Genomic DNA, 27,832 nt, shown 5'->3' on the forward strand with positions numbered 1-27,832 from the left:
CCCTGGAAAGACGGAGAATGAGGGGAGATCTAATAGAGGTGTACAAGATTATGAAGGGGATAGATAGGGTGAATGGTGGGAAGCTTTCTCCCAGATCAGAAGTGACGTTCACGAGAGGTCACAGGCTCAAGGTGAGAGGGGCGAAGTATAACTCAGATATTAGAGGGATGTTTTTTACACAGAGGGTGGTGGGGGCCTGGAATGCGCTGCCAAGTAGGGTGGTGGAGGCAGGCACGCTGACATCGTTTAAGACTTACCTGGATAGTCACATGAGCAGCCTGGGAATGGAGGGATACAAACCATTGGTCTAGTTGGACCAAGGAGCGGCACAGGCTTGGAGGGCCGAAGGGCATGTTTCCTGTGCTGTACTGTTCTTTGTTCTTTGTTCTTTCTGGCTATTGCTCGAGGCACCTCAGTGCCAACCCCAATTGCCTCGACAATCACCAGGCAAGACTGCTCTCTTCCTGTTGGGGAGCACTTCAGCGGTCACGGGCATTCAGCCTCTGATATTCGGGTAAGCGTTCTCCAAGGCGGCCTTCGCGACACACGACGGCGCAGAGTCGCTGAGCAGAAACTGATAGCCAAATTCCACACACACGAGGACGGCCTCAACCGGGATATTGGGTTCATGTCCCACTATTTGTAACCCCCACAGAGTTCCACTGGCTGTCTTGTCTGGAGACAATACACATCTTTTTAGCCTGTCTTGATGCTCTCTCCACTCATGTTGTTTTGTTTCTTAAAGACTTGATTAGTTGTAAGTATTCGCATTCCAACCGTTATTCATGTAAATTGAGTTTGTGTCTTTATATGCTCTGTTTGTGAACAGAATTCCCACTCACCTGAAGAAGGGGCTTGCAGCTCCGAAAGCTTGTGTGGCTTTTGCTACCAAATAAACCTGTTGGACTTTAACCTGGTGTTGTTAAACTTCTTACTGTAACATTACTCTGCAGTCAATGGTTTCTATATTAATCAACAGTACAATTCAGATCCTATGAAAATGATGCCCATCTTTCTGGTATGATTATTAAATATGGAGGATATCCTAATTAATCCTAGAAGTATTATTAAAATTAAATTGTTACCCAGTGACAATAATTAACGTATTACCTGTTGATCCATTGGGCCAACTAAGTATTAGATTCTGCATGTTCCATTTCCAAAGAAGCTGGAGACCTTTCAGTTCAAAGTGAAGCCCACAACAAGATAAAATGTCCCATTTGACCTGATTTAACATGTCTAAAAATGTCAAGTCATTTTGAGGCCAAATGAAAATTGTGTGTCAACATTGAATCATGGGGTAATTTGAATTAAGCGGGACAGATCGGATTTGTTCATATAGTGCCGTTTCCACATCCTTAAACAACAGTCCCTCCTCATGTGTTTAACATCTTGTAGATATCATCAACTATGTGTTTAGTTGAACGTTAATGAAAGATACCAGTTAAGCAAAACCAGTAAAATCAAAAGAGGGATATTTTTCTGAAATTAGTACGTTCAGTGAAAATTCACTTCAAATTGCAAATCTGTTACTGATTTTTGGTAATGGAAACCATCTGTTGAGTTATTAAATTCTTTATGGCACACATCACGCAGACATCTGTTTGCAATCTATAGCAGCCTGAAAAGTACTTTCTTTAAATTAAAAGCATACCCAAATCTGTCAGCCTTGTTTAACGCTCGTTGTCAACACTCCTAAATATAGGATTTCTTCGATGACTAATAAAAGTTCCATTCTCTGTGACTCATCCTTAGCCTAACTGGTTCAACTGTTGAATTTTTGTTCTGTGTTGAGATAGTGCTCACTTCAGCGTCTGCTTGCTAGGCTGGGCCGGATTGGACTGTGCTGGCCAAAATAAGGAATAGTCTGTTCTTTTTTGCAGCAGACTGAAAAATCTGTTTCTCCACGCACTTGAAGGGGGACAAAGAAGAATACTTGTTTTGTCAGAGGTAAAATGAATGAATTGAAAAACAAAAATGTTTTCAGTGATGTAAGGTCACCAGGGTCTAAGTGTGATTTTATTTCTTTTGCTTACAATAGAACTGTACAATTATTTTAAAAGGGTGTTTCCCAAAGGAGAGGGAAATGAGCATTGTGTTGCCTTTCAAGTAACTTGATAGACCGTTAGCAAGTTTAAAGAAAAGGTCCTATCCTAAAGTTATAGTACTTTAAGGTTCAAGGATCTATGTTTATTTGTGTTGCCTTGTTGCTTTTGCAAAATTGTGTAAGTTGCATTTTGTTAACACAACACATGCAATCACCCTAACTGTTTAATTTTAATTAACATTTCAATTGTTCGACAGTGTGAAGAAAATGTTTTAAGAGTTGATCAAAAGTTCTTAAACTAGTGTTTAGATTTGTCCTTCACTGAATTTTAACATTTAACATTTTCTTTTAACCAGTACATGGAGAACAAGAACTGCTAAATTAATTTTCCATGACAATTTGTCCCCAGCTGCAACTCTGCCAAATACGGCTGTTTGTTTAGATATGTCAATGTTTGGATTAAGTGAATCCAAATTCTGAAGTGTACATGTCAAGATTTATAATAAGGCTGGTTGTATTGTTAGTTTTGAAATGAAATTATTTCAAGAAGCTAACAGTAGCTGAACAGAACGGCACTTATTTCCTTTCGTTGCATTTTGATCATGTTTTGTTTGACATCAGCTGAAATCTGGAGTACAATTCAGAGTTGAGGGAATAGAATTATCCTGTGGAATGTAGTTAGCACATATCTCTAACATCAGGCAGCGGAAGATTAAGAACTTGCATTTGTAATACTAAAACTGGCCATCGGGATAAGGCACATTTGGACTGAGAAGTGACAATTAAAAGGATGGCTTTCTTCAGACCATATTTGGAAGTGGGCTTGAACTCTAGATTTTTGGCTTTTTGTTTAGTTTTAGAGGTTTTGTCCCAGATTGGCGCCAATAAAATGTATCATTGTTACAAACAAAATTATGGATTTGGGAAAGTTCATGGAGATTCTTCTGATTTTCTGGTATTTGGAGAGGAAAATAAAGAAAAAGGGATGTGATACAGTCTGCTTCCACTGTTCCAGAAGCAAGCTGACCTTGTCTATAAGGCCACTGATGTAGAGATACCAGTTTGGGAATTTCTGAACTAAGTGGCCTGTCGTAAGTTGTCAATCTAGAACTGACCTTTGGACCATTCCTAACACAGGAATAGCATTGCAATAGAAATTGTCTGAAATATAATGAGGTACATAGCTTCAACAGAGTCAAACACACTATAGGCATCATGCAGCCATCACATGCCTGGACAATTCATTGGATGTGGCACGGTGGCACAGTGATTAGCACTGCTGCCTCACAGCTCCAAGGACCTGGGTTCGACACCCAGCTTGGGTCACTATGTGAGTGGAGTTTTCACATTCTCCCCGTGTTTGCATGGGTTTCCTCTCGGTGCTCCAGTTTCCTCCCACAATCCAAAGATGTGCGGGTTAGGTTGATCCATGCTAAATTGCTCCTTAGTGACCCGAGATACATAGGTTAGAGGGATTAGTGGGGTAAATACGTGGGGTTACGGGGATAGGGCCTGGCTGAGATTGTGGTCGGTGGGCCGAATGGCCTCCTTCTGCACTGTAGGGATTTTATGATTCTATGATTCTAACACTAAAATCCTACCACAGTATCCAAATATGATTATAATCTGCAAACCTGGACACGAAGGAAGGGTTAATTATACAGCTAGAGAAGGAGGCAACCCAGTTCATTTATTAATTTTTACAGGATGTGGGCATCGCTAGCTGGCCAGCATTTATTGCCCATCCCTAGTTGCTCAAGAGCATTTGAGAGTCAACCACATTGCTGTGGCTTTGGAGTAACATGTACGCCAGACCAGGTAAGGATGGCAGATTACCTCCCCTAAAGGACATTAGTGAACCAGATGGTTTTTTATGACGATCAACAATGGTTTAATGGTCATCAATGGACTTTTAATTCCAGATTTTAATCGAATTCAAATGTCACCATCTGCTGTTGTGGGATTCGAGCCCGGGTCCCCAAAATATTACCCTGTGTCTCTGGATTGCTAGTCCAGTGATAGTTCCACTGTGCCACTGCAACCCCGCCAAGGACACAGCATGGCACTAATTGTGAGCTAGAAAATATTCCTGTTGAAGTAACGGGACAGATTTTACAGCCATTTATCAGGCAGGCTGCATCTTGGAGAAGATCTTCTGATAAGTACCAGGTTGGTCCAGTGCCCTGTCCACACGTGCATAATAAAGTGACCCAAAGCATCAGCAGTAGCATTGGCCACTTCTCTACCACACAATCCAGACCACTCTCCTGACACGATTGTAATAAAGTACTTTCAAATTGAGATCACTGGAATTGATTTAGCTTATGTAGATATATTTCATAATGTGTTTTGTGTAATCTTCATCCTAATCTTCTGTACCTCCAGAGTGTTTCCCCATTAGCAGTTATACGTGAGAACCTCTTGGAGTTGAGGTGGCATGTGCTGCCTCATGTAGCTGGTGCCAGCATATCCCAAGCTGTTATTATGACTGGCTGTTCTGTCTACTGGTTGTCCTATATTTCTGTGAAGGGGGTTCCACGCCCAGTGGGCCGTGTAGGGTGTGACATTTGGCAGGAAAGGGGTTGTGACAGTAAATTGGACTTCTAGGGATAGCCAAGCTAAGAAGAAAGATCGAGGGAGACAGTTTTAGATATAAGACTCTAGAATTAAAAAAATATTAGATCCAGGAGAATTCTGATCTGAGGTGACTATATTTAAGATGTTAGTGATGCTTGTGTTGAATGGGGAGTATACAACTGTGGGACGGTTGAAAGTGATTTGAAGAGGCAGCTTTGTTGGAAATAAACAGAAGGCCCCAGAAATCTTGGCCTTAATATGAATCTTTGAAATCAGACCAAGTGATTAACTGTGCAATTTCTGATAAGTATCTGACTTGAGCTTGGGCGGGAGGTTGGTGTGGGGGTTGGGCGGGAGGTTGGTGTGGGGGTTGGGCGGGAGGTTGGTGTGGGGGTTGGGCGGGGGTTGGTGTGGGGGTTGGGCGGGGTTGGTGGTGATGTGGGGGTGCCATGTAAGTCAAATAGGTGAAGAAGAAAAGTTGAGTTAAGAAGTTTGGTTAGCTTGCTTATCTGTGTTCATTGGACTTTTATATCTTAAACATACCTAACTACTAAAGATAAAGAGTGGAATTTTTGCAAAAAGAAAAGGTCTGAGTTGTGCAGCAGGTGGGAAAAACAGCGAGGAAGCCACCAACCCAAGTTGTGTTTTCTCCACCATACTGTTCGGCACAGAGCTGAAAAAATGAAGGGGCAGGTCCCATGACATCACGCTGGTGGGGTGGTCTCATAATTGCTGGGCAGTGACGGGGGATTGTGCCAGGGGCAGTACCAGGGCATGACTGTCTTCCCCTGAGCCAAGAACTCACTTGAACTCCTTTGTGGCTCTGCTGTCATTATTCACATTGGCATGACATTCTAATGGTGTGGGGGTGATGACCTGATGATTATATTTAAATGTATTCAAATTGGGATCTCAATATTCAATGTCAGGATTCCTGTTGCATTATTAGTGGGGGGTGGGGCGGGTGGAGGTGGGTGGGGTGGGTGGGGTGGGGTGGGGGGGGGGGGGAACCCCACCAGTGTACCCCACCAGTGTAAACCACGTTTTGGAACTCACGTGATTTAATGCTCCATCCACCCCACAAAACCAAGCATAAAATCCTTCCAGAGTGTGGTTATTAGTATTCTTTTCCTCTCATTTTTGTCAAATTGCTTTGTTTTAAACTTGTGGCTTAATTATTTTAGTAAATGCCTGGTTTTGCTGTTTTCCAAACAAAAAAAAATTAAAACATTACTGGTCTCTACTGCTGCAGATGGTTCTGGAGTTGGCGTGTCGGTGGCCGTTAAGCTGTAATTCTTTTGGGGGGGGCGGGCATTCGCCTAATGGCATTATCGCTAGACTAAAAATCCAGAAACTCAGCTAATGTTTTGCAGACTGCGTTCGAATCCTGCCAGAGCAGGGGGGGGGGCGCGGCGGGGGGGGGGGGGGGCGGCGGGGGGGGGGGGGGGGGGGGGGGGGGGGGGGGGCGGGGGGGGGGGGGCGGGGGGGGGGGGGGGGGGGGGGGGGCGGGGGGGGGGGGGCGGGGGGGGGGGGGCGGGGGGGGGGGGGGGCGGGGGGGGGGGGGCGGGGGGGGGGGCGGGCGGGGGGGGGGGCGGGGGGGGGGGGGGCGGCGGGGGCGGCGGGGGGGGGGGGGCGGGCGGGGGGGGGGCGGGGGGGGGGGGGGGGGCGGGGGGGGGGGGGGGCGGGGGGGGGGGGGGCGGGGGGGGGGGGGGGGGCGGGGGGGGGGGGGGGGGGGGGGGCGGGGGGGGGGGGGGCGGGGGGGCGGGGGGGGGGGGGGGGGGGGGGGGGGGGGGGGGGGGGGGGGGGGGGGGGGGGGGGGGGGGGGGGGGCGGGGGGGGGGGGGGGGGCGGGGGGGGGGGGCGGGGGGGGGGGGGGGGCGGGGGGGGGGGGGGGGGGGGGGGGGGGGGGGGGGGGGGGGGGGGGGGGCGGGGGGGGGGGGGCGGGGGGGGGGGGGGGGGGGGGGGGGGGGGGGCGGGGGGGGGCGGGGGGGGGGGGGGGCGGGGGGGCGGGGGGGCGGGGGGGGGCGGGGGCGGGGGGGGCGGGGGGGGGCGGGGGGGGGGGGGGCAGCCTTGCCACATCTTCCATCCTTCCTGCAGCACTTTCCTCTCTTACACTTCAATTTTTGCTCCTGCATATACTGCCACCATGTTCAATTGGGCTCTCAGACCCCATTGCTGCTTTAGGCCTGTTATCTTGCCACCCTCCTTTATTTGATGGGGGAATCGGAGGTGGAATGGTAATTATTTTGCTCTGAGAAAGAGCAATGGCAAAGTGTACATCTCACTGAGTTGAGTTCTGGACTGGAAAATGGCCCAGCATTCCAACAGGGACCAAGGTGGGAAGATTCTCCCCAGTGAATCTATCTCAGGTCGTTCAAGTCATCTTGGTTAATGCACTCTACTGCAAATGAATACTCAGATGGTAAGCTCTGTAGTTTGGACCAAGTCAATAACAAACAAGAACAGCAAGATGTTGTTAACGTAGAGATAGTGGGATTACTCAGTAATAGTAAAATTGCATTTCATATAATCTATTTCACAAGAGAGATTATGATCTTATTTAAATTCAGCATGGGACATAATCAAAAAATTGTTAAACATTTGAATTTTGATTCAGTCCTTTTGGAGTGCATGCAGCTAGTTTTTTCAGTTTTATATATGCTCCCCAAAGCCTTAGCTGTGCTGACTTTGCCTGTAGCTTACTCAGTAGTTTTCACACAACTTTCCCATCAGATCCCGAGCTGCGGGTTTGTTACTTAAATGCTAATCAGTCTTTTACAAAGTGTTGGATAAAAGGAATTAACATTTTCAAATGATGGCCTCGAGTAATTATTTAATAGTCATCGTGTGATTTGGAAATTTGCATTTCTTTCCAAAGTACAAATTAATCCTTGATTTGCAGCAGTTCCCCCTCTGTGTATTGTGATAAAACAACAGATTAATACTTTAATATTTGACTGTACATGAATCAGATAATGTTTTGTAAAGCCTGTGTCCTCAGCACCTTGTATGGCTATGAAACAAGGACGATTACAGCTATCGAGAAAAGAAGCTTAATAATTTCCATCTTTGGTGTCTGTGGCACATTATGGCTGTACCTTAGAAGGACAAAATCATTAAGGCAGCAAACCTTTCAAAGACGTGAACTCCCAGGTTTGTTAGCACTCATCAAACAATGATAACATTGTTGGCTCGGGCATGTCTGCAGGATGGAAGTTGGCCAAATACTTCTGTGTATGGCGAAGTAGCTGGAACCAGATGACCAGTAGGACACCCATCGCTCTGCTTCAAGGCTGCTTGCAGGCATGAAATGTAGGCTCTAACCATTGATTATCACACCTGGGAGTAACTAGCTGACGACAGAGGAAAATGATAACACTTCCTTCCTGTGGACTGGCATGCACTACCATGGTGACCAACAGCTGCACTGTTTGCCAACATGCACCAACAGCAATAATAACAGCCCACAACAGTGCTTGATAGCTTCAGGTGTGGCACTTGTCTCTCAAGGATTGGTCTCTTTAGCCACCAGCAAAGCTGTGCCTTTTGAAGACACCTAATCTGAATTGGATTTGTTTGCTGCATGTCCATCATCTTTTGTAAAAGGGAGCCCTAGATGCCATGTCTTTTGCTTTTAGATTTATTAGAGGATAAGGTGCCCAACAGACAGCACATAAAGCACAGTCACTGAGCTTTTAGTAGATTAGCCCTTGAATTCCTATCAATGATTTCCAGTACTGACATTTATCCCTTGGCTGCACCAGTCCAGTTTACATTAGCTCCCATTAGTTCAGCATTTCAGAGACTTGTTGTCTCTCTAGTACCAGTGAGCGAGACCAATGTCCTTTATGATGGAATTAAAACATAGTGTTAACTGCCTAGCTAATTACATTTCAGGGGAAAGGTAAAAGCAACTCTGTATATGTTTGTAAGACAGATTTATCTGCCAGAGGGTGGGGACCACACAAAGAACAGAGTCTTTACGACTCCTGTTTATATAAGCCGTGGAGGGGCCTTGAGGGTCTAGGCTGGATTAAGCATATTCCAGAAGCACGCTGCTACAGTTTCCTGAAGAAGCCACTTGTTTGCTGCAAATCGGAGTATTTAAAGGAGAATGGAATTCTTAATGCATCTTTTGTCACCAGCCCCCTGAACAGTCTGTAAAAGGGCTTGTTTGTGTCCAGTTACTGAAATGTGGTTCTCACTTGCTGAGAGATTCTGTAAGACGTTGTAAGTTGTGCAAGCCAGCACTGTTGAACGAACTATTTGATACTTGCACCATTTAAATGGGTTGTTAACTATAAGCTTTAAAGGATAATGATATTACCATAATTGGTTGCATTTTATGTTTAATTGCCACAAACAGAACTGCATTTTCTGAAATCACCCTTTCAATTTTATTCATTCCTGCAATGTTAGTGGAAGTTCATTTAAACACAATGACATATTGTTTCTTAGGTAATGCACTGCACCCTAGCACTCAACAGCATTTGGTAACCTCTATGGAATGGGACCGATGGCTCTGCATCCATTTCGGGAAGTGTTCATTTCTACTCATTTGCTGAGAGTTCAGGATAAGCTCCATTTAAAATGTGCACTTTTAAAGATGCACTTCAAAAGAGAATTTCCTTCAAACTTTCCCAGAAGCCTGTGGGGACTGGTATTATCTGTTCTCTCTTTATTTTTCCTCATGCCTTTGAGAATCGTGGAAATCCTGCCCTCATTTTTCTCAGCCCGTAAAACCTTCACTAGATAAATATAAATAAAGAAACCCGTCTGGCTCATCCTAATTCATGAATCTTATTACCTCTTGGAGCAACCGACTTAATTAAATATCTCCCAAGGTTTCTGCTTCCATACCATCCTAAATTTACCATATCCTAATTTCATAACATCAAAAGAAATAGGAGCAGGAGTATCTCGCTTAACCTGCTCTGCCATTGGTTATGGCTGATCTTATTGTGGCCTTAACTCCACTTCTCTGTCTCCTCCCGCTCCCCCCTCCCCTCCCCCCCCTCACTCCTCTCCCCGCCCCCCACCCCCCCCCCCCCCCAAAAAGCCACCACCCCAATAACCCTTAACTCTCTTGTCAATTAAAAATTCATCTGACTCAGCCTTCAATGTATTCCATGGCCCAGCCTCCTCTGCACCCTGTGGAAGAGAATTCCAAAGACAACAACCTTCTGAGAAAAGAAATTCTTCTTTATCTCCCTCTTAAATGGGAGACCCCTTATTGTTAAACTGTACCCTGTAGTTCCAGATTCTCCCACAGAGGGAATATCCTCTCAGCAGCTGGCCTTTCAAGTTCCCTCAGAATCATATATGTTTCAATAAGGTCACCTCTCGTTTTTCTGAACTCCAACGAGTATAGGCCCAACCTTCTCACTTTCCTCTTTAGACAGCCCCCTTCATCCCAGAAATCTGCTTACTGAATCTTTTCGAACTGCTTCCAATGCAAGTTTGAACCTATATTCACTGACCTTTCACGGATTACTTAAAAGTTGTGGGCCGGAATTCTCTGACCGTTCACACCCCACCACCACGGTCAGCAAGAACAAAGAATTTGGCACACAGTCACGGTGGCACAGTGGTTAGCACTGCTGCCTCACAGCGCCAGGGAGCTGGGTTCGATTCCTGGCTTGGGTGTCTTTGTGGAGTCTGCACGTTCTCCCAGTGTCTGCGTGGGTTTCCACCGGGTGCTCCAGTTTCCTCCTCCAGTCCAAAAGATGTCTTGGTCAGGTACACTGAGGGAGATAAAATCTCCCTCAGTGTACCTGAACAGGCGCTGAAGTCTGGCGACTAAGGAATTTTCACAGTGTTAATGTAAGCCTATTAGTGACACTAATAAATAAACTTCAAAACTTAAATAAACTTAAAAAACTCTGTTCACTGCAGCGGGACAGAGAATCTCAGCTGCGGACAAAGTCAGAGAATCTGGCCTATAGTTCAAGATAAACCATAACATTATTGATTTGTCATTCACAGACCATGTATCAATGGAAATTTGGTGCATAAAATTTTAATAATCTTGGTTTAGAAGGAATATATTTATACATCTGTACCAATGAAGTCAACAAAAATTAGCGTGGATATAAAAATGGTTATGTATTTATTTAACTGTATTTTGCTATATAGAATAGTTAAGTCTGTTTTACTTAAAAAGTAGGGTATAACTAAACTTTTTCTGTTAGAATTGAAGGTTATATTAAGGTTTATCACAGATATTGTTTGAGCAGGTCCCTAGCCTAAGGCTGACTGCATCAGTATTTGCTGTGTCTCATTATTATTCTCTTCTTCCCTTTATAGCCATCTGAGTCTTCTCTGTAGTTCTGAGAAAACTCTCATCTGGAGCAATGTCTCTTCAACTATTCCGACTGTCTCTTGTGATTATGTGTGTGCTTCTGGTGACTTTCACATTCCCAGGTAGGCAAAAGGATTTCAAAGAGATGTTCCCAGGGAGTTTCACATATATAGACATTTAGTAGAATATCTTGCTTTTCGTTTACCAAAAAGAGTTTTATGAAATATATTTGTGTGATATATTGTATTTACAGAAACCTATAAGGAAAAAGCTATCCATAAATTTGAGTTAATATAGTCGTGTACTTTCAACTCACTTTGAGGGCTATTGCATTGTTTGAACAATTTAATGTTCAGTTCATTGGTATATAACTCAATGCTCATGGGCCCAAACCCTGAAATTCATAGTTACACCTCACATCCGCAGCACAAGTGTTCACGCTCACTCACCTTGGGTTGGAAGTTACCGTAAATAAGACCATGCCCTGCCTGAAGCACACAATCAAAAACTAACCTCACACACCTCGCATATAGGAGGCTACTCAGGAAAAAAAGCTGCAGAGTTGAGTAAATTCGCAGTTTGCAGTACCAAATCTTTGTTGTTTTTAAGACTGGTGATTTACATTTCTCTTGAGCTTTTTTATTGACTTAGTTTTGGTGCAACTGCTTTGTGAGTATTTTAATATGAACAGAATAACAGATCCTAATCATTCCTCATGGAATCCAAAATTAAGGCCGGGATTCACCGGATCCGCTCGCCCCTGATGGGAATCCCAATGGACCATTGAATTGGTTGTCAGGTCTAAACAGGGATTCCCACCGAGCGGCACATCCGTCGCAATGCTCCCGGCCCGCCCTGATCAGGTTCCTGCCTCGAGCGACCAGGAACCCGATGAATATGTAACATCTTCATAAACTTGTAATTAGCATACTGGAAGACCAATTCAATGGCCTCCCCCGATGCACCCATCCTCCCAGCGGGAAGCCCACCAGGTGGGCTTTGGTGCAGGACCTGACAAACATGGACTAGGTGTTTTGTACTCTGAGAGGGGGTAAGGAGGTAAGTCGTGTGCCCATGTGCACCTCTGCCAACCTGCAGATGGAGGATCCCCCCAAGAGACTCCCCTCAGGACCATCCTTCAGGTTCCCCCTCAGAACCCCCCTCACCTCAGGCTCCCCTTAGGACTGCCATTGCGGTTAGAAAAGAGGAAGTTAAACCTCATTAAAATATCCAATCTGTCTGCAATGTTTCTAAACATTCAGCCTTTGATTTACAGATTGGATATTTTATGAGGTTTAACGTTCACTTTTCTAACCGCAACATTTACAAAGCACTCGAGATGCATTCAAGTGTGAAGGGGAAGAAAAACAAATAAGGCTCTTTGCTAGTGGGTAAGTAATCCAACCTTTCAATGAAACCACTTCAAAGGATGCAAACATGATGCTAACTTTTCAGTGTTAAAAGGGCAAGTGAAATTGAACAAACTTTAGTTTATTTTTATTAGTGTCACAAGTAGGCTTACATTGAGATTGCAATGAAGTTAAAATCCCCTAGTCGCCACACACCTGTTTGGGTACACTGGGGAGAATTTAGCATGGCCAATGCACCTAACCAGCATATCTTTCGAACAAAGCCCTTCAAAGCAACTGCAGTTGTAGGTATGAGAAAAAGCAAGGGTTCTCTCAGGAAATCCTGACAGGTCATTTCTCTAAGAGCACATTAAAGAGGGCTTCTAACACCTGAGCCAATCCCTATTGTGGAATGGAGTACTGTTGTGATTTTGAAGGCTTCCAGGTGTCCAAGGGGCATGGATGTCAAAGTGCCCACACTTCAAAGGTTTCAGAGGCAATAATGAATATCTTATCCCAGAATGGTGTCTGAATTCACCATCCTGAAACTGAACAACTTTCCCAGGGCAATAAGGAACGAGACCCCCATCTTGGGGGAAAAGTCCTGAGGTCAAGGTCTTTCCTCCAGCCCCAGCCCACCCAACTCCCAGGTTCCTTTGGGGACCCTGCCTCTGCAGCCTGGCAAAAGCAGAGGGCCACATGGGTATACCACTGACCTCCTTGCCCCCCACCCCTCCCCCCCCCCCACTCCCTTGGAGTACAAGGCACCACGTAAGGGTGTCACTGTCAGGGTGCCAGGGAGCAGTGCAAGATTGGCACTGGTGTCCTGAGGTGGGGGCCTGATGAGGGTTCTGAGGGGGGGATCCTGAAGGGGTTCCTGAGGAGTGGCTTGAGCGGACCCCATCTGAAGTGTCTGTTTTGGGACGGGTATGAGGGGGGATCGGGTCACCCTGATGCCTGTGGGGTGTATGTGGGGGTGGGGAGGGGGGTGACCTGTTCTTTCAGTGGTGGGGGGAGGATGCCCCTCTGTGCTGGGGGGTTGGGAAGGCTCTCCTTTCCAGCAGCAGTCACCATGTCCATTGTGTGGAGAGGTGGGGAAGGTGAGCTCGTCTGTCAGCACGGAAATCTTTCAAAAAGGGCCCCCAATCTCTGTAAATCTGGGCTGGCCGGCGTGATTCTTGGGATGTATAAATTTAAATGGTTCAGGTGGGTGAATCCCACCTGACAGACGCTGCTAATGCCAGCAGGAAACATCTGGTGTGACTCAGGCCAACAAGCCCCAGTCAAAGAGGGGGAATAGCCAACTTCTCTCCATTTTGCACTGCTCCTTGGCGCCCTGATCTGGCGCCTTGTACTCTGAGGGGGGCAAGGAGGTAAGTGGTGTTCCCATGTGCCCTTCTGCTGCTGAATCTGCAAGCTATTGATTGCTGACAAAACCAGTTGCGCCTCACCCATCGTCGTGCCCCAGTCAGTACCGTTCCTTCTGCTACTAAAAGTTTCATCGCCCTTTGCATACTTTAAGGTAGGAATGCTCATGCGAATGGGAAGATTGATCTACAGAACACATGCAACAACCAGGATCAACTCAACCAGGCCACAAATAGGAGCAGTGTTAACCGAAGAGAGGAATGGAAAAGGCAAGGAGTCGAGCTTTGAGGTGGGGTGGACACTTACCAGCATAAACTGGAGTGAGGGAAGATCCTTATTAGCTCAAGAGGTAAAAGAGTACCTTCATTAACTGAGACAATGTGGAAGAATATCGTCATTAACTGGGTAGGGGAATGGGAGAGAGCAAATAAGCAAATGCGCATCTTTCATGTCCTCGGGATGTTCCAAAGCACTTCATTCAGCTAATTGCTTTTGTAATGCAGGAAAATAACAGTAATTAACAAATGAGATAAATGATCGATTAACCCACTTGGTTGAGGGATGAATGTTGCCCAGAGAGAACGCTTTGAATTGTGTCATGTCATCTTTTATATTGACATGAACAGATCGATGGGCCCTTGCTTTAATCAAAATCACATTGTGTGGGCTCTGCCTGAAGGCAGGAATTGGCTGATTGCTTACTGATGTTTCATCATGAAGCATTTACTTCACAGTTCTCTTCTGTCAGCGGTCATTTGTCATTGCCTTCCACTCTCGGGGCCAAGAGGGGAGAGGATTCTATCAACTCAACCTAGAAGGAGACAATGAGGGAAAAATATTGGTGGGAATTGAGGGAGACAGGGAAACCATAGCAAACTGAACCGAGGAAGAAAGCAGAAATTGGGCAGTTGGGAGATGGAGAATGTGTCTCAGAAATAATGGAGAATTGAATGGAGTAAAATGTTTCTGAGCAGGGTGGGGGCATGAGGATGCAAATGAAAGTCTGACAATTGGTGCCATGTTTTGGACAAGTGATCATCTGCTTTTATTTTTTTTTCTGAACAAGTTACAATTCAATTTTCAAGAAAATGTAGATTTTGAAAAGAAAGCACCAGATCAGCAGTATGTCTCCAGAGCTCCCTACAAATATAACAATTTTGTGGATTTTCCCTTCAGCTTTCAGGTTTTTTCTCCTCCAATCTGAAGGTAAAAGCCTGTGATACTTTTTCATGTGACATTCCTGATAATTGAAGGTTTTCTTGGGCTATTTAACACCTGCTAGTTTTTGCTGGGTTGAATTGATGTACTGTAAAAGGAATTGCTCAAAGGATTTGTGGGAGCCTCAGAGACAGGATCAGAGATAAACCATTTGCAATGCTAATGTTGGCCTTGTAATGGTGCATCGCTATAAGTAAATGGAGAGGGACGCAAACAGTTTAATAAACTAGTGGATATTAATGAGTTTGAAACACCTATATACAGTACTCTGATTGGAACGAGTATTATTTTCAGTTGTCAAATCTGGAGGCTTTTCTTTCCTGTTGGAGACAGTAGCATTAGTGAGTTAGAAATGTGCGTGTGTATGCGTGAGCACGGTGGCACTGTGGTTAGCACTGCTGCCTCACAGCACCAGGGACCCACGTTCAATTCCCGACTTGGGTCACTGTCTGCGTGGAGTCTGCACGTTCTCCCCGTGTCTGCGTGAGTTTCCTCCGGTTTCCTCCCACAATCTGAAAGACATGCTGGTTAGGTGCATTGGCCATGCAAAATTCTCCCTGAGTGTACCCGAACAGCGCCGGAGTGTGGCGACTAGGGGATTTTCACAGTAACTTCATTGCAGTGTTAATGAAAGCCTACTTGTGACTAAGAAATAAACTTGAAACTTAACTTACTTATATACATGTATGTGCCTTAGCTGATCTTAGTTCAACAATTAATCATCTGCCCCATTGATCCTTATGAGCTTCATTCCGTTAGTTTATCTATTCAAAAGGATCTTAAATTGATTTTCTTTTTCAGCTGGGTCAAGCGGAAACAAATTGCGTAAGATGATCGAGAAAAGAAATGGTAAGGAAAATCATTTTGGTGTGTTTCTTGTGCATGAGTTATGTAGGAGGACAAAGAGCAAACTATTACTCAGATGGGATCATTGAAATCCTTGTGGAGGAACTGAGAGACTGAACATTCTGTGAGGAATGAACCATCGAACCTACAGTGCGAAAACACGTCATACGACCCATCAAGTCTGCACGACTCTCTGAAAGAAGATCATATCCAGGCCCACCGCCCTCCTTATCCCCATAACCCCATGCATTTACCATGGGTAATCCACCTAACCTACATATATTTGGACACTAAGGGGCAATTTGGCATAGCCAATCCATCTAACCTGCACATCTTTGGAGTGTGGGAGGAAATTGGAACATCCGGAGGAAACCCATGCAGGCACGGGGAGAACGTGCAAACCTCACACAGTCACCCAAGACCAGAATTGAATCCAGATCCCTGACGCTGTGAGGCAGTAGTGCTAACCACTGTGCTACCATGCCTTGAAGTTAGCCACACCATCATTGTCTGTGCTTGAGTTTAGGTCTGCAATACATCTGTGGTTGTTAAGTCACCATCTGGGTAGGTAGAAAATTAGGCTTATTACTTTTTTGGAACCTTTATAAAAGCCTCTTCCTTTGATCTAAGACAATTTTTAATTTATTAACCATGGTTGGATCACTTTTCCTGTTCGGTTATTTGTGCTCAAAATAATGTATATTTGTTGTAAACCGTGTATTAATTCTTTAACTGCTAGCCATTGCCTGTCTACTTTCATATATTTTAATGTAGTTTTTCAATCTACCACTGCCAATTTTCCCCTCATATTGTTGTGGTTCAATTATGACCTCAGTTTTGGATTGAACGACATCATTTGCAAATGAATATAAAATTCTATCCTATTCTGGTCACTCTTTATTAAAGGGTCCTTTTTAATGAGATTATTTAATAGCCCTTTCTGAATGCACAATACTAGATCTCAGATAGCTAATTCTCCAGTTGGATCTTCAACACATTGTTCTGGAAAGCATCTGGTATACATTCCAGAAATTTGTGCTCCACAACATTAGCACTAATTAGGTTTAGACAGTTTACATGTAGATTGAAATCCCCCATAACTACTGTAGAATCACTCCAGTGTGGGAGGAGGCCATTTGGCCCATCGAGTCTGCACTGACCCCTATCCCCATAACCCCACATATTTACCCTGCTAGTCCCCCTGACACTAAGGGGCAATTTTAGCAATGGCCAATCCACCTAATCTGCACATCTTTGGAGTGTGGGAGGAAACCGGAGCACCCGGAGGAAACCCGCACAGACACGGGGAGAATGTGCAAACTCTATACAGACAGTGACCCAAGGTGGGAATTGAACCCGGGTCCCTGGCACTGTGAGGCAGCAGTGCTAACCACTGTGCCACCGTGCCGCCCTCGCTGTGCCATTGTGCCACCTTTGTTTTATCACCCTTGTTACATGGTCCTCTAATTTCCTGACTTGTACCATGTCCTGCATCACCACTACTGTTTGGTGATCTATAAACAACTCCAACCAATGTTTCTTAGCCCCACTCAAATTAATTCTTACCTTGATCTTCTAATCCAAAACCCCTTCTCAGTAAAGTACAGGTCTCGTTGTTTATTAACCGTGCTACCCCACCTCCTTTTCCTTTTGTCTATCCTTCCCAAACATCGCGTGTTCTTGAATATTCAGTTCCCAGCCTCGTTCACCCTGCAGCCATGTGTCCAGTTATGTCGTATCTGCTTATTTCTATTTGTGCCATCAATTCATCTACTTTGTTGCAAATCCTGCATTCCTTCAGATAGAGTGGTAAGTGTGCTGGATTCTAAACTGCTATGTAAATGCAAGCTCTTATTAATTTGGATAGCTTATTTTTTTACTGTTTTCTACATCTTTTAACTGGTGAGAAATTGGCCGTTTCAGTTCCTGAGTCCAAGGCGAAAGCATTTTTGAACAGTTTGAAGCGTCCCAAACGGTACCTGTGGGACAGGTCTCGTGCTGATGTTCAGCAGTGGTATCAGCAGTTTATGAACATGGGATATTCTGAAGCAGTGAGTATGCTGCACAATTGTTTGCAAAACTTAATTTGATTTTCTCAATCATCAACTTAACATATGCATAATTTTACCTGTTCAAAATGTTCTCCTTACACCACCTGAAGGTATTAAATCATTAGGGGGGGGCGGAAATACAGTTGAGTCATGATTGTGCTATTTGAATTGGAGGATTATAAACTTAATATTCTTGTCTACAAGGTTTTAAAAAAACTCCTTTCACAGAATGTGAGCATCGCTGGTCATGTCAGCATTTATTGCCCACCCTTAATTGCCCTTGAGATGGTGGTGAACTGCTTTCTTGAACCGTTGCAGTCCATGTGGTGTAGGTACATCCATGGTGTTGTTAGGAAGAGAGTTCCAAGACTTTGAACCTGCAACAGTGAAAAATCGGTGATATATTTCCATGTCAGGCTGGTGAGTGATTTGGAGAGGAACTTGCCGGTGGTGAAGTTCATGTGTGTCTGCTGTCCTTGTCCTTCTAGATGTTAGTAGTCCTGGGTTTGGAAAGTGGTGTCGAAAGAGTCTTGGTGAGTTGCTGCAGTGCATCTTGTAGATAGTACACACTGCTGCCACTGTGAGGAGATTTCTTTAATTAATTCGTGGGACATGGGCATCTCTGGCTGGCCAACATTTATTGCCCATCCCTAGTTGCCCTTGAAAAGGTGGTGGTGAGCTGCCTTCTTGAATCGCTGCAGACCATGTGCTGTGGGTTGATCCACAATGCCGTTAGGGAGGGAATTCCAGGATTTTGAACCAGCGATTGCGAAGGAACGCTGATATATTTCCAAGTCAGGATGGTGAGTGGCTGGGAGGGGAACTTGCAGGTGGTGATGTTCCCATTCATCTGCTGCCCTTGTCCTTCTATATGGAAGTGGTTGTGGGTTTGGAGGGTGCTGTCTAAGGATCTTTGGTGAATTGCTGCAGTGCATCTTGTCGATAGTACACACTGCTGCTACTGAGCGTCGGTGGCGGAGGGAGTGGATGTTTGTAGATGTGGTGCCAATCAAGTGGGCTGCTTTGTCCTGGATGTTGTCAAGCTTCTTGAGTGTTGTTGGCGCTGCACCCATTCAGGCAAGGAGGAGTGTTCCATCACTCTCCTGACTTGTGCCTTGTAGATGATGGATAGGCTTTGGGGAGTCAGGAGGTGAGTTACTCGCCGCAGTATTCCTAGCCTCTGACCTGCTCTTGTAGCCATTGTGTTTATGTGGTGAGTCCAGCTGAGTTTCTGGTCAATGGTAACCCCAAGGTTGTTGACAGTGGGGGATTCAATGATGGTTACACCATTGAATGTCAAGATACTTAAGAAGATAGCAATCCCCAAAGTTGAAAAGTCACCAGGTCCAGATTGGATCCATCCTAGATTACCGAGGGAAAAGAATGAAAATTGCAGAGGCTCTGGCTACTTTCTTCCAAAGCTCTTTAGAGATATGGGCAATCCTGGAGGAAGATAGCAAATGTTATGCTTCCATTCCGAGAAGGCCAGAGGGTTGAACTGACAATTCCAAGTCGAACAATCTAATGTCGGTGGTGGGAAACTTTTAGAGACAACAATTCAAGAACATATTAATTGACAATTTGTTTAAGGAAATCTGTAAACTGGTGGGGGGGAAGGGGAGGCCTTTGTGCCTCCTCTCCCCCTCCAATTGAGACTTTTAAGTGGGTAATTAATGTCTTCCTTAGGGCCTCATTCTGCTGCTGAATTAACTGAATGGCGGGTGTGGGGCTGCAGAGAGCAAGACAAGGAAACACAATAGGTCCCGAGCATTGTCCCTCATCCAAAGACACTCGGTGAGAGTAGTTGTTAGTGCCAGAATTCTAGGTTTTTTAAAACTAAATACGCTACTCCTTGTGATTATGTTTAGTTTATGATATCACAGTGTTTGCCCCTCAGTGTATTTAAATAAGCAAGTATTATCATTGCTAAAGAGCAAAGCACAATGTCACTCAACACAGAGGTATAACGCACAACAAAGATGTCCATCAAAAAGTTAAATTTTGAAACTTTCCAATCAGCTCAACTAAGGAGACAAATAGTAAATCTCAGGATCTGTGTTTTTGCTGCCTCCTGTGTGTGTGTCCCTGCGTGTGCATGTGTGCTTAAGTGTGTGTGTGCGTCTGTGTCTATCTGTGTATGTCAATGCCTGTGTGTCTGTGCGTGTTTGTCTGTGTGTGTGTCTATGTGTCTGTCTGTGAATGTGTGTCTGTCTGCGAATGTGTGTGTGTCAGTCAGTGTCTGTATGTTCATGTATGTGTGTTAGAGGGTGTATAGCAATAGATAATAACTAGCTCACATTGACCATAAAAGTCATTTACCACCTCTCGGTCAAAATTGGAGTCACAGCCTTATAAAATATGGAGCTAAAATGGAATCAAAGGCAGTTCTAAACCTTGGACATCCAGCAGAGTTAACAGCTGGGAGAGGATGCCAAATCAGGCTTTTGGTAGATGGCCACTAAATAGACCTGCCAAGGTTTATTGACTTGTACCAACTTAAGTTTCACTTCTCAACCAAAGTGCTGATTCGTTATTATATAAACCTACCTAAACACTTTCTCTTGACAACTTAATTGAGTCTCTGTCACATTAAATTTTCTAGGAAAGGACATCATCCCAGTAAGAACATCTCCTGCTGTTTTCAAAGTCCTTGGATATTCTTTCTCCCACTAATTAGAATTTATCCACAAGGCATGGTTGCTTGCAGTCTGTCTACAAATGCTTGAGTGTCCTTTTATTGTCAGGAGACAATGGGAACATCTATTTTTAAAGTCGGCTTGAGCTGCATATAATGTTCTGCCCAAATGTAGGTTAATGGCTGCCGGGCATCCAGCAAGCTACTTTTGAATTAATGTCCTATTATAAGTAGGATATAAATAACCTGCAACATGGGGAAATAAAACTATTTATATAACATTTTTAACTTGGGAAAACATCCCACTGTGCTTCACACAAACATGTCCAGACAAAAGTGACAGCAAACCAGAGAAAGAGCTGATTAAAGAGAATCTTAGGAGAGGTGGAAAAGCAGATAGGTTGAGAGTATCACAGAGTTTAGCATGTAAATGGCTAAAGCAAGTGGAAAAGACAGTGAGGAAAGGGCAAAATGGCAGAGTTAGAGGAATGCAGACATCTTTTATATCTGGAGCAGGGAAACAAAGATGTCAAGGGCAAGGCCATGAAGGGACTTGAACAAAAGGCTGAGGAGCCGAAAGTTTTAGGTCAGTGACAGGCGAATATGGCCTTGGGCTGGTTAGGCAGCAACAGACACCTCAATGACTCATCTGAGCTGCTGAGATGCCTCATTCTCATATTTCTGTCCTGGCTCATGCCCAATGTTCCAGTGAAAACCAACGCAAGCTTGAGAAACAGCACCTCATCTTTTGTTTAGGCACTTTTCAACCTTCTGGACTCAATATTGAGTTCAATATTGAGTATAGAGTTCAAACTAGGAACTCTGTCCCACATTTTAGTCTCTTTTGTTTGCCAGCGTCTGTATCTTGTTTCTATGTTTTCAGACAAGAGCTGTCCTTTATTCTGTCATTAACACTCACTCTGGAACCAGGGGATGGCATGGTGACGCTGGTTAGCACTGCTGCCTCACAGCGCCAGAGACCCCAGGTTCAATTCCGGCCTCGGGTCACTGTCTGTATGGAGTCTGCACATTCTTCCCGTGTGTGTGTGGGTTTCCTCCGGGTGCTCCAGTTTCCTCTCACAGTCCAAAGATGTGTGGGTTAGGTTGATTTGCCATGCTAAGTTGACTCTAGTGTCAGGGGGACTATCTGGGTAAATATGTGGGGTTACAGGAATAGGGCCTGGGTGAGACTGTAGTCAATGCAGACTCGATGGGCAGAATGGCCTCTTTCTGCACTGTCGGGATTCTATGAACATGCGTGGCTTTGCTTATTTGCTACAACCATTACCGCTCCCTATACCTTTTGTTCTATGACATAGAACCATAGAATCCCTATGGTGCAGGAAGAGGCCATTCAGCCCATCGCATCTGCACTGACTCTCCGAAACAACATCCCACCCAGGCCCCCCCTCCGCCCTATCCCTGTAACCTGTGCAGTTACTGTGGCTAATTCACCTAACCTACACATCTTTGGATACTAAGGGGCAATTTAGCATAGCCAATCCACCTAACCTGCACAGCTGTGGACTGCGGAAGGAACCGGTGCACCCAGAGGAAACCCACGCAGACCTAGGGACATGTAAACTCCAGTCAGCCAAGGCCAGAATCGAACCCAGGTCCCTGGCACTGTGAGGCAGCAGAGCTAACCACTGTGCCACCATGCTGCCCTCATTTTTATTTTTTAATCATTCCTGCCCTCTAACCCATCCCTGGCTCTCCCTCCCCCCCCCCAACTTTTTCAGAACTATAAAACGCATCGCATTTTTACCTCACTTTATTTCTCAATGAGTCATATTGGACTCAAAACATTAACTCTCTCTCTCGCTCCACGGAGGCTGCCAGACCTGCTGAGCTTTTACAACACTTCATTTTTATTTCAGATTTCCAGCAACCACAATATTTTGCTTTTATTAAGATACCCAAAGGAGATTCAAGCTTAGAACAGCAACAGGAGAGTAGAGAGACAAAAGTGACAGATTGAGATAGAAATTTGAAGGGAAGCAGGCAAGGAGAGAGGGAAAAGTATCCATACAGGAAGGAATAAAGGATGGTATGACTTAATGAGAGGAAGGGGATGAAACAAACAAAAGGAAAAAGTGGAAGTCATTAAGTACCAGGACAAAACTATAATTGTAAATATAGCAGGAAATTCAGGTAACATAGTTACAAAAAATGTGATGCGTATGTCTTGTGTGATGGTACTGTGCTTTTAAGAAATGTATTTAATGTTTCTCTGCAGGATGTTTCTGTAGTCCTTGGCAAGTTGTTGGACACTGTCTGTAACTGGTGTCCTGTATTGTTGCTGAGGCAGTATCATTGATATCATGGTGATTTTTATCTGGCTTAACACAGCATTCTGGAGTTTTAATGGTGCTTTGGGAATTGTTAATGGAGCTTGATTGACAGTTTATGGCATGTGTGGCTAGGAACAGCTATGCTTCAGAAAAATCCAGTTTTAGTTTTTCAATTGCTGCTGGAAGCTGGTGGAAGAAGGCAATGTCTCTGTCTCTCTGTCTCAGGAGGCTTATTGTAAAATTTCAGAACTGGGAAGCCTCAGAGAATTGATCCAACGTTCAGAGGACTAATTCACAGCAGGAGTTAAAAGCTGAGAATATGGCATCATGTGAGCATAGTTGTTTCTGTGCCAAGTCTGAAGAAGGGTATATGTCTATGGGGATGGTGTTTAACTTGGAACAGCAGAGCTAGTTAGCTATTAAGAGTTAGAACATAGAACATAGAAAAAATACAGCACAAACAGGCCCTTCGGCCCACAGGTTGCGCCGGTCATGTCCCTACCTACGAAGGCTTATATATAGACTTACCTATAACCCTCAATCCTATTCAGTCCCATGTACTCATCCAGAAGTCTCTTAAAAGACCCTATCGAGTTTGCCTCCACCACCACTGACGGCAGCCGATTCCACTCACCCACCACCCTCTGAGTGAAAAACTTACCCCTGACATCTCCTCTGTACCTACTCCCCAGCACCTTAAACCTGTGTCCTCTCGTAGCAGCCATTTCAGCCCTGGCAAAAAGCCTCCGAGAATCCACCCGATCTATACCTCTCAACATCTTGTACACTTTATCAGGTCACCTCTCATCCTTCGTCTCTCCAAGGAGAAAAGACCGAGCTCCCTCCCAATCCAGGCAACATCCTTGTAAATCTTCTCTGCATCCTTTCAATCATTTCCACATCCCTCCTGTAATGAGGTGACCAGAACTGAGCACAGTACTCCAAGTGGGGTCTGACGAGGGTCTTATAAAGCTGCATCATTATCTCCCGACTCCTAAACTCAATCCCTCGATTGATGAAGGCCAGCACACCATACGCCTTCTTAACCACCTCCTCTACCTGCAAGGCCGATTTAAGAGTCCTATGGACCCGGACCCCAAGGTCCTCCTGATCCTCTACACTGCTAAGAGTCTTACCCTTGATATTATACTCCTTCATCCCATTTGACCTGCCAAAATGCACCACTACACATTTATCCGGGTTGAAGTCCATCTGCCACTTCTCCGCCCAGTCTTGCATCCTATCTGTGTCACGCTGCAGCTTCTGACATCCCTCCAACCTATCCACAACACCACCAACCTTCGTGTCGTGGACAAACTTACCAACCCATCCCTCCACTTCCTCATCCAGGTCATTTATGAAAATGACAAACAGCAAGGGTCCCAGAACAGATCCCTGGGGCACTCCACTGGTGACCGACCTCCATTCAGAAAAAGACCCATCTACAACCATTCTCTGCCTTCTGCAGGCAAGCCAGTTCTGAATCCACAAGGCAACAGCCACTTGGATCCCATGCCCTCTCACTTTCTCGAGAAGTCTTGCATGGGGGACCTTATCGAACACCTTGCTGAAGTCCATGTAAACCACAGCTACCGCTTTTCCTTCGTCAATGTGTTTAGTCACATTTTCAAATAACTCCACCAGGTTTGTAAGGCACGATTTGCCTTTGACAAAGCCGTGCTGGCTACTTTTAAGCACACTAAACTTCTCTAAATGTTCCTAAATCCTGTCCATCAGGATCTTCTCCATCAACTTACCAACCAGAGGTTAGACTCACCGGTCGGTAATTTCCTGGGCTATCCCTATTCCCTTTCTTGAATATAGGAACCACATCCGCAATCCTCCAATCCTCCGGAACCTCTCCCGTCTCCATCAACGACACAAAGATCATCGCCAGAGGCTCTGCAATCTCTTCCCTCGCCTCCCACAGTAACCTGGGGTATATCCCATCCGGTCCCGGTGACTTATCTATCTTGATGCTATTCAAAATTTCCAACACATCCTCTTTCTTAATGTCCACATACTCAATCTTTTCAGTCCGCCTCAATCCTGTAGTACAACCACCCAGGTCTTTTTCCACCGTGAATACCGAGGTAAAGTATTCATTAAGCACCTCTGCTATTTCTTCCGGTTCTGTACAGACTTTCTCACCTTCACCTTTTATAGGTCCTATTCCTTCACATCTCACCCTTTTACTCTTCACATATTTATAGAACGCGTTGGGGTTCTCCTTAATCTTACCTGCCAAGGCCTTCTCGTGACCCCTTCTGGCTCTCCTAATTTCTTTCTTAAGTCCCTTCCTACAAGCCGTATACTCATCTAGATCCTGATCATCGCCTAGCTCTCTGAACCTTTTGTACGCTTTCCTTTTCTTGTTGACTAGGTTCAGCGCAGCTTTCGTGCATCACGGTTCCCGTAACCTACCAACACCTCCCTGTCTCATCAGAATGTTGTCATGCAGAACTCCAGACAAACATTCCTTGAAAATCTGCCACCTTACTTCAGTATTTTTCCTCGAGAATGCCTCCTTCCAATTTACACCTCTAATCTCCTGCCTGATGGCTTCATATTTCCCCTTACTCCAGATAAACACTTCCCTAGGTTGCCTGATCCTATCTCTTTCCAATGCTAGCGTAAAGGAGATAGAGTTATGATCACTATCCCCAAGATGCTCCCCCACTGAGAGATCCAACACCTGCCCAGGCTCATTAGCCAGTACCAGATCGAGTACAGCCTCTCCTCTTGTAGACTTATCCACATGCTGTGTCAGGAAACCCTCCCGAACACACCTAACAAACTCCTCCCCATCCAAACCCCTTACCCGAGGGATATTCCAATCGATGTTTGAGAAATTAAAGTCTCCCATCACGACAACCCTGTTATTCCTACATCTCTCCAGGATCTATTTCCCTATCTGCTCCTCAACATCCCTGCTACTATTGGGCGGCCTGTAGAAAACACCCAGCAAAGTTATCGACCCCTTCCCGCTCCGAACTTCTACCCATAGAGACTCCGTAGACAATCTCTCCACGGCTTCCACCTTCTCTACAGCTGTGACACTATCCCTGATCAGCAGTGCCACTCCCCGCCCCCCCTCCCCGTCTTTTGCCTCCCTCTCTGTCCTTTCTAAAACATCTGAAACCCGGCACCTTAAGTATCCAGTCCTGTCCCTGTCCCCAAATCTCCGTAATTGCCACCACATCACTCTTCCAAGCATCGATTCACACTCTAAGCTCATCCACTTTATTCACTACACTCCTGGCGTTAAAATAGACACATCTCAAACCTTTGGTCTGAGCTCTCCCCTTCTCCATCACCCGTCTATCTTCCCTCTTACACTGTGTACAATCCTTCTCTATTTGCGGGCTAACCTCCTCGCTCTCAGTCACCTCATCACAATTCCCCCCGCCCCCAACCTTTCTAGTTTAAAGTCTCCCCAGTAGCCTTAGCCAACCTTCCTGCCAGGATATTGGTCCCCCTGGGATTCAAGTGCCACCCGTCTTTTTTGTACAGGTCACACCTTCCCCTAAAGAAGTCCCAATGATCCAGGAACCTGAATCCCTGCCCCCTGCTCCAGTCCCCAGCCACGCATTCATCCTCCACCTCACTCCATTCCTGCTCTCACTTTCCCGTGGCACAGGCAGCAATCCTGAGATTACTACTTTTGCGTTCTTCCTTCCCACTGTCTACCTAACTCCCTATATTCTCTTCCTACCTATGTCAGTGGTACCAATATGTACCATGACCTCTGGCTCCTCTCCCTCCCACCTCAGGATATCTGGGACGCAATCAGACATCCCGGATCCCGGCACCAGGGAGGCAGACCGCCATCCAAGACTCCCTTCTGCCTCCGCAAAAACGCCTGTCTGACCCCCTTACTGTCGAGTCCCCGATTAATACTGCCTTCCTCCTTTCCTTAGCCCTCTGAGTTACAGGGCCGGACTCTGCTCCAGAGACACGGACACTGCTGCTTCCCCCAGTTATACCGTGTTGTGTTTAATTCTTGTAATTGGCAAAAATGCTAATTCTTTGTTATATTCTGTCTTCATAAATAAACTTTGTTTGATAAAAGCTTCTTAGTGGGTTACTTGAATCATACCTGGAGTGAAACATCTTATGTGCACCTGTGCCAAATTCAGATGTAAAACACCTTGGAGTTTCTGGCCTGGGTCTTATCACTTGGTTGTAATTAGAATATGGAAAGAAGACTACGAGAATCCAAAGTTAAGCTCAGCAGTACTATAGTGGGAAAATAATTGACTTATGGCCAGGGTGTAGTCAGCTTTGAACATGCAACGAAGGTGACTGAGTCGAGTAGTTGAGCAGCAGAGAATCAGTCAGCGAGCTAGTAGTGGAGTGCAATCCAAGAAGTCATGGAGAATGTTTTAGCAAATCAGTAAAGAATGTGTGTTACTTTGCACACTCTTCAATCTTATTCAGCTGAGCTATGTTCAATTTTCCCACTTTTTAATTTACAGTTGGGTGCAGTGCTTTCTCCATTTTTGAAAATTAGTTGCCAAGTGTTAATGTGTTTTTTCTTAATTATCCTGCAGAAATTTGAAGAAGCTGTTGCATATTGGACAAGCGTGCATCAAGGCGCTGTTCATGATGACCAGTCCCTGTATTACAATCAACACCATTATGATGAGAATTCTCCAATTGGCCCTTACTATTTCCATTCTATGCGCATCAGTGCCAATGTTAACTATGATGACTATTAAACCAACAAATGCAATCAATAAATTTTAGTGTATGGCTTTATCTCACCTGGTGGCATAATATACATCCTTTTCTTTAAGAAATTTCCTATGTATCATGAATTGAACGTTGTTGCTATAATAAACAACTTTGTGTTTGCTTAGAACATATAAAATTATGGAAATGAAGTTTCTGAAATGATCTGCTCTTTCTAAAATGGTATTCTCTGGCTGGAATTTACCACCCCGTTCATGTTGGATTGTTTCAGTGATGGGAACAGAAAATATCACAGCAAGTGCAAAGTTACATGTTATGTTGGTATAAACGCATGACAATTTCCCCGTCAGTGACCGAGCACATTTCCCAATATTTAGCATTGTGAACCTCATTTGAATACATTACCATGTAATTTTCAGGCCCCCACAACAGAATCAGCCCTCCCCCATCAA

The 27,832-nt window shown here is 45.1% G+C and overlaps 1 protein-coding gene across 1 annotated transcript; it reads left to right on the top strand.

The window, feature by feature from the left end:
* The first annotated feature begins 1,787 nt into the window (after positions 1-1,787).
* On the top strand, positions 1,788-27,569 carry LOC144500050 (augurin-like). The gene is made up of 5 exons (XM_078222812.1): positions 1,788-1,950; positions 10,930-11,046; positions 15,661-15,708; positions 17,629-17,756; positions 27,239-27,569. The coding sequence occupies exons 2-5, from the start codon at positions 10,977-10,979 to the stop codon at positions 27,404-27,406; spliced, it is 414 nt and encodes a 137-aa protein (XP_078078938.1). The 5' UTR covers positions 1,788-1,950; positions 10,930-10,976; the 3' UTR covers positions 27,407-27,569.
* Positions 27,570-27,832: the final 263 nt, after the last annotated feature.

The sequence above is a fragment of the Mustelus asterias genome, chromosome 10, assembly GCF_964213995.1.
Source record: "Mustelus asterias chromosome 10, sMusAst1.hap1.1, whole genome shotgun sequence".
NCBI lineage: Eukaryota > Metazoa > Chordata > Chondrichthyes > Carcharhiniformes > Triakidae > Mustelus > Mustelus asterias.